The sequence below is a fragment of the Humulus lupulus genome, chromosome 2 (genome assembly GCF_963169125.1).
Source record: "Humulus lupulus chromosome 2, drHumLupu1.1, whole genome shotgun sequence".
Lineage (NCBI taxonomy): Eukaryota > Viridiplantae > Streptophyta > Magnoliopsida > Rosales > Cannabaceae > Humulus > Humulus lupulus.
In genome coordinates, this window is record NC_084794.1 from 296,053,305 (window position 1) to 296,059,860 (window position 6,556).

The 6,556-nt window shown below is 33.3% G+C and overlaps 1 protein-coding gene across 1 annotated transcript; it reads left to right on the forward strand.

Moving 5' to 3' along the window:
- Positions 1 to 797: 797 nt before the first annotated feature.
- LOC133819965 (probable methyltransferase PMT3) lies at positions 798 to 5,161 on the forward strand. The gene is made up of 8 exons (XM_062253354.1): positions 798 to 987; positions 1,801 to 2,251; positions 2,382 to 2,546; positions 2,665 to 2,847; positions 2,998 to 3,592; positions 4,025 to 4,137; positions 4,220 to 4,440; positions 4,530 to 5,161. Exons 2-8 carry the CDS (start codon positions 1,988 to 1,990, stop codon positions 4,852 to 4,854), a joined length of 1,866 nt encoding a protein of 621 aa, XP_062109338.1. The 5' UTR covers positions 798 to 987; positions 1,801 to 1,987; the 3' UTR covers positions 4,855 to 5,161.
- Positions 5,162 to 6,556: the final 1,395 nt, after the last annotated feature.

Below are 6,556 nucleotides of genomic sequence, written 5' to 3' on the forward strand. Positions count from 1 at the left end.
AATGATTTTATTTTTGTTTTGAATTATTAGTTAGTGAACTATTTATAATTTCAGTTCAGAAAACTGTGACCAAAATCGAATTTAAGTTTATACTTGAACTATTTTACAATACACAAATTCAAAAAGTTAATTGTCAAAACAAAATATCCAAACATTTAATCAAACAAAATACAAACTATTTATTTTATTAATGTATATTATTGTATAACTCTAAAATAAAATAAAATCAACGAGGCATTCATAGCTAATCATATCTGGATTTGAATCAAGTGGTTGTTAAGACTGTTCAAGCTTTATTTATTTTTGTTATTTGTTTTTCTAAATAAGCAGTTGGAGAGTTTAATTATGGTAAGAAATAAATACATTATATAAAATATTCTTCTTATTATTAATATTAATAACTCCAACTGACTAAGGCCCCTCAAAGTATGGACTATTCAGCTTTACAGCTTACCTAATTATTATTATGATTATTATAATTATCATTATTATCTTCCTTTAATACATTCTTTTTCACACTAAATATTCTATAATAAATACCATAAAATTCATAAATATAGATTACTTTTTTTTCCAATTTATTTGACTTCTTCATACACTTATTTTACAAAATATACTTTTGTTAATATTTATTTAAGAATAATATGTAATTTGATATATTCTTAAAATCTAACTTAGACATAAATAATCAGATATTTTTAATTATGGTTAAAATTGAAAATGCATTTATTTTTGGCATAATTGATAATGAACTGTAAGTAACGAACTGGACATATAAGACTGTGAGTCTGTCACACTCTCAAACAGCTACTCTCTCTCTAAAGTTTCTTCCTTTTTATTATTTTTGGCTTTCTTCCATAGCCAATTATAGTAAACCAAAAATCTGAGATCTCATCTCTCATTCTCTCTCTGCTCCCTTATAGATCTCTTCTTATAAACCCTTAACTTCTCATGTGCCATTAGCCTCGGGGTGCCGACACTTTCTTGGTAAGATTCTTTATTCTTTTGTTGTATTTTCTTGTACTAATTACTATTATTTTGGGGTTTTGGTTTCTGGGTTTTCTTTGAATCTTCGATTCTTTTTGCTGGATCTGGCTCAATTTGCAATCTGGGTTTTGTTGTTATTGTATGAAATTTGATGGGTCTTCGTTAGAATGAGCTGAATCTTAGTTGATTTTCCTAATATTGAAATGGGCACTTTTATTTATTTATTTTTTAGTGCGAAAAACTGAAATTTCTTTGGATCTCTATTTTAGATCTCTGAGTCTTCCTTGACTTCATTGATTGTCTCGGTTGCCATTATTCTAATTCAACAAGAGTTGATTAGAGCTGAATATTGTTCTATATCCATTAATAATGTGTGTGAATTAGTGTCATATTGTGGGCATCAATCATTTTCATTGGTCGATTGATTTTTTTGTATTATCAATAGTACTAGGATTTAAAGTGGTGGTTAGCCTATTGTAGACTTTTGCAACACTATTGGCCCGCTTTTAAATAACAGTGAGTGATTGTGTACCAGATTCGATTAGATTGGTTGATAATCAGATTGTGAATAATTTAGAACTTGGTGGTAGTTTAGTAGCTTTGGTATTAGACCTTCTTTACTTTTATGACTTTAATGTTTTATAATACTTGTATGTTTAAAGTTAATGATTTTCTGAATTGAAAATTTCAAGTTGTGTAAACACGGTTATTTGCTTTCAAAAAATTTTTGTCTATAAATCTTATGCATATACCGTATGATATGCTTAATGTTCTGTAAGTTTAGATTATGATGTTTTTGTTGTACTCTTACAGGTCTGTTACCCTCTTCTTGCTAGTATTTTAAGAATTTGTGCTGATATATTCTGGGGGGACGGCAAGGTGAACGGGTAGTTGTGGCTGGTGTGCCTCACAAAGGATGTCCTTGTGAAATGAGATTTATTGTTTAGTACTTAAGAGGTACTGAATATTATTTTTAACCGAGGGCCCGTAATCTGCATAAATGATGAGAGGACGATCTGATGGAACGCAAAAGAAGCGTTTAATAATTTCTCTTTGTGTTGTGGCAATCTTTCTTTGTTTTCTATATGCTTATTATGGATCCATCTTTGGCTCTCAAAGTCATGGTGCATCTGCAATAGAATATGGTAGTAGATCTTTGAGAAAGCTTGGATACTTGGGTGGGGATGACAGTTCTGATGACAAGCAGGAATCATCAGCAAAAGTTTTTGATGGAGATGATGGTATTACACCAAAGAGTTACCCTGTAAGCTCTCTCTTTCAAAACCCACCTTATTTCGGTAGAAATTTAGATTTTATCCTGAAAGATTTCTTTTCCTTTCTCTGATTTTAAGAGTAAGTGCTAACAATTTTGTTTGACTACTTCTGATTTTAAGGTTTGTGATGGTCGGCATTCAGAATTAATCCCATGTTTAGACAGAAATCTCATATACCAGATGAGATTGAAGCTGGATCTGTCTTTGATGGAGCACTATGAACGACATTGCCCTCCTCCAGAACGGCGGTTCAATTGCTTGATTCCTCCTCCACCAGGTTACAAGGTAATGATGTACTAAAGATAAATTGCAGGTCTTCTGCAAATTTTTTTACCCTTTTAATTATTTTTTGGTTCTAAGATGGAGTAAGTATCTAATGTTCGATACTTTCCTTTGTGTTCAGATCCCAATCAAGTGGCCAAAAAGCAGAGACCAAGTATGGAAAGTAAACATACCTCACACTCACCTTGCACATGAGAAATCAGACCAAAACTGGATGGTTGTGAAAGGTGAAAGGATAGAGTTCCCTGGGGGAGGCACACATTTTCACTATGGAGCTGATAAGTACATTGCTTCAATTGCAAATGTAAGACTTTTGTCTCTTTTATCTACACATTACTTAAGGATTGAGTAAATGTTTTTTATTTGCAATTATTGTTCATTTTGGATTTTTAACATTCTTGTACTGCATGGTTCTAGAGATATTAGATAATGGGTGTGTGATTTTAAATGGCAGATGCTCAACTATTCAAACAATGTTTTGAACAATGGAGGAAGATTAAGAACAGTTCTTGATGTTGGCTGTGGAGTGGCAAGTTTTGGAGCATATCTTCTTTCATCTGACATCATTACAATGTCCTTAGCACCAAATGATGTGCATCAAAACCAGATCCAGTTTGCTCTAGAGAGAGGGGTTCCCGCTTATCTTGGTGTTTTAGGGACCAAGAGGCTTCCGTATCCAAGCAGATCTTTCGAGCTTGCACACTGTTCTCGTTGTAGGATTGATTGGCTTCAAAGAGATGGGATTCTTCTTCTTGAGCTAGATAGGTTACTGAGACCAGGAGGTTATTTTGCCTACTCTTCTCCCGAAGCCTATGCACAAGATGAAGAGGATCTAAGGATATGGAAAGAGATGAGTGATCTTGTGGGTCGCATGTGCTGGAGGATAGCTGCAAAGAAGAATCAAACTGTCATTTGGCAAAAACCACTAACAAATGACTGTTATAAGCAAAGGGCACCTGGTACTTGGCCACCACTATGCAAAACTAATGAAGATCCAGATGCAACTTGGGGTGTCTTGATGGAACCTTGCATCACGCCATACTCAGACCGTTAGTAATTTCTCCTAATTATTTATTTCTGTCACCATTTGTGTTTTCTCTAGTTGTTTGACATATTTTTCGAGACCAAAATAGATATGTTTTCATATGCTTGTATTATTCAGAACTACTTGCAATCTTATTGTGATTGTCGTGTTCCGAAAATATAATTGATAGTTGTCATTTTGATATATTTCATATGTGAATGCATGCTTTAAACAGGTGTAGAATTTTTTTGTCAGTAGTAATTTGACATCTACTTGATAGTACCAATGAACTTACTCATCATCATCATCATCTTGATATGCATAGTAGATTCTTTTGAGGTTGGTTTGCAGATATATTTAAACTTTTCTAAAGTAGCTTATTGCTTAGAAGCTGTGTAGTTTTACAAACACCTTGTTAACTGGATACTGGCTAACAAATGGCTCTTTGTCCTATCAGATGATGATAAAGTTAAGGGCAGTGGATTGGCTCCTTGGCCGGCAAGATTGACTGCTCCTCCTCCAAGACTTGCTGATTTTGGCTATTCAAATGATATGTTTGAAAAGGACACGGTAAATAAATTGTGACTGCCGATTCGCATGTTCTAGATTATTGTACTTTAGCATGGTTTTAGTGAACACTCGTGTTGTGCAGGAACTTTGGCGACGAAGAGTGGAGAGGTATTGGGATTTATTGAGTCCAAAGATCGAATCAAACACACTGAGGAACATAATGGACATGAAAGCAAGCATGGGGTCCTTTGCAGCTGCTCTGAAGGCTAAGGATGTTTGGGTGATGAATGTTGTCCCCGAAGATGGCCCAAACACACTTAAGCTCATATATGACAGAGGTCTAATAGGCTCTATCCACAACTGGTATGCCAATTGAGTTGCTAGAGAATAAACTCACAATGCAAACAACTTCTTATTCATATTTAAACATTGCTGGGTGTTTATTTTTACAGGTGTGAAGCCTACTCAACATACCCGCGAACATACGATTTACTCCATGCTTGGACTGTGTTCTCTGACATGGAGAAAAAGGAATGCAGTCCCGAGGATCTGCTGATTGAGATTGATCGCATTCTCAGACCAAGTGGTTTCTTAATTATCCGAGACAAACAATCGGTGGTAGATTTCGTGAAGAAGCATCTAACAGCGCTCCATTGGGAAGCAGTGGCGACGGGCGATTCCAGTTCAGATTCGGAGCAAGATGTGGGAGATGAGGCTGTTTTTGTTATCCAAAAGAAAATATGGCTGACCAGTGAAAGTGTCAGGGATACAGAATAAGAAAGAATACAACCAACAAACCCTCAATTGCTTTGCTTTGTTACATTGTGTGCTGCTCCAAGGGATTAACAAAACAGTGTCAATATCCCCAGCAAGCAGTGCTGTGGTAAACAATTCCATTTTGTAGCTTTTTTTTTTCTTTCTTTGTTATAATGATTTTTTTTACTTGAAAGCTATATGGACTATGATCATCATCAATAGGTTATTCTTCAGATTTTAATTTTAGACATGTTTTGAAGTTATTGTAAGCTACTCAATCTATGAAATATTAATTTAATAATCAAAATTATATACATGTATTGCTGAATTACTCCTCTATTTACATTCATTTCCTGGTTCTTGTTTTTAGAAATCTTATATGGCTTTAATATTATCAATTTTTGTTATGTCATACAAATTATTTATTAAAAAGGAAAAAAGAAAATCTTGTAGAACTTGGAATTAAGGTATCATGTCCAATAGAAAAATTAAGACTATATGAAAAGGACATGAGATCAAAACAAAATTTTATAAACTAATTCATACTCCATAAGTAGAAACTTACTTTTACTTTTGCAAAACTAAGATCTCAAATCACTTCGAAGAAAATCTTCAAGCTCATAAGTGATTAATGTAGCATGTTCATGTTCCTCGTAAAGGAAGAGAACAATCTTATCGGTTTTTTCTTATCTTGAACTTGTAAAATTTAGTTTTGATAACGAGTAAAGTTTATAAGTGATTCAATTATAAAATATATTATATTAAAATTTGTAATATAAACGACATAATATCAATCTTCATCTTTTTTTTTTTTTTTAAATTGTTTAACTTGTAAAGTGTTGAGTAGCTAAAGTTAGGTTGAGCTATAAAGTTAGGTTGAGAACATCAACTTTAGATCAAGCTTGAGATTGTCACATTCAAGGAGCAGGTCCCCAACTTCAGATCGAGGTCATCTGATAGGCCTCCCGTCACTTAGAGCATCTTTAACGAGGGTGGCCAAAAAGGGTGCTCATGTTGAGATAGCTGCCAAAGTCAACAAAAAAGGGTATATTTAACTTAAAATTTTGGCAACGTTGCCCACTGTTGGCAACGTTGCCTTCTTTTTCTTTTGTTAATTTTAATAAACAATTATATTAATTAAATAAAATATTAAAATTTGTATTTTTTTCAAGATGGGCATCGTAGCCAACCATTTGAGCATTGGAGATGCTCTTATGTGTACGAGATAAGTGTGAGAAGAATATTAAGTCTGCAACTCATGCAGGTACGACGAATCAGTTAGAGTATAATTAATTGAGTGTGTGAGAGGTGCATGATTCTATGTTGTACTATCGAGTGATAAAATAAGCAAGAAGATAGTAGGCTATTGTGGGGTGAAAAAATTCTTAGGTTGTAAACCTTGGGAGAGAATTTAGGCTCTCAAAATCTTATTATTTCAATACAAACATTCAATTTTTTTTCATTCTATTCATGTTCAAACTAAAAAGCATGTCACTTATTTAAAACAGCCACAGACACTCAATTTCTTTGGTAAATGAATTTTTGTTAATAATATAAAAATTATTTTAAATATGAACTTATAAAAATTAAGAATGTTTTTTCAACCCCACTCTAAAATTTTTAAAAATTAAAATTACCCACAAATCATATAAAAATTATAACTGAACAACACGTGTTTGTATTCAGTCTGGTCTCAAGTGTTGATCTATTATTAGGCCTCACA

Coding starts and splice junctions, on each gene's coding strand:
- LOC133819965 (XM_062253354.1), top strand. CDS start 1,988: ATGATGAGAGGACGATCTGATGGAACGCAAAAGAAGCGTTTAATAATT. Junction 2,252..2,381: donor TTACACCAAAGAGTTACCCT/GTAAGCTCTCTC, acceptor TCTGATTTTAAG/GTTTGTGATGGTCGGCATTC. Junction 2,547..2,664: donor CTCCTCCACCAGGTTACAAG/GTAATGATGTAC, acceptor CTTTGTGTTCAG/ATCCCAATCAAGTGGCCAAA.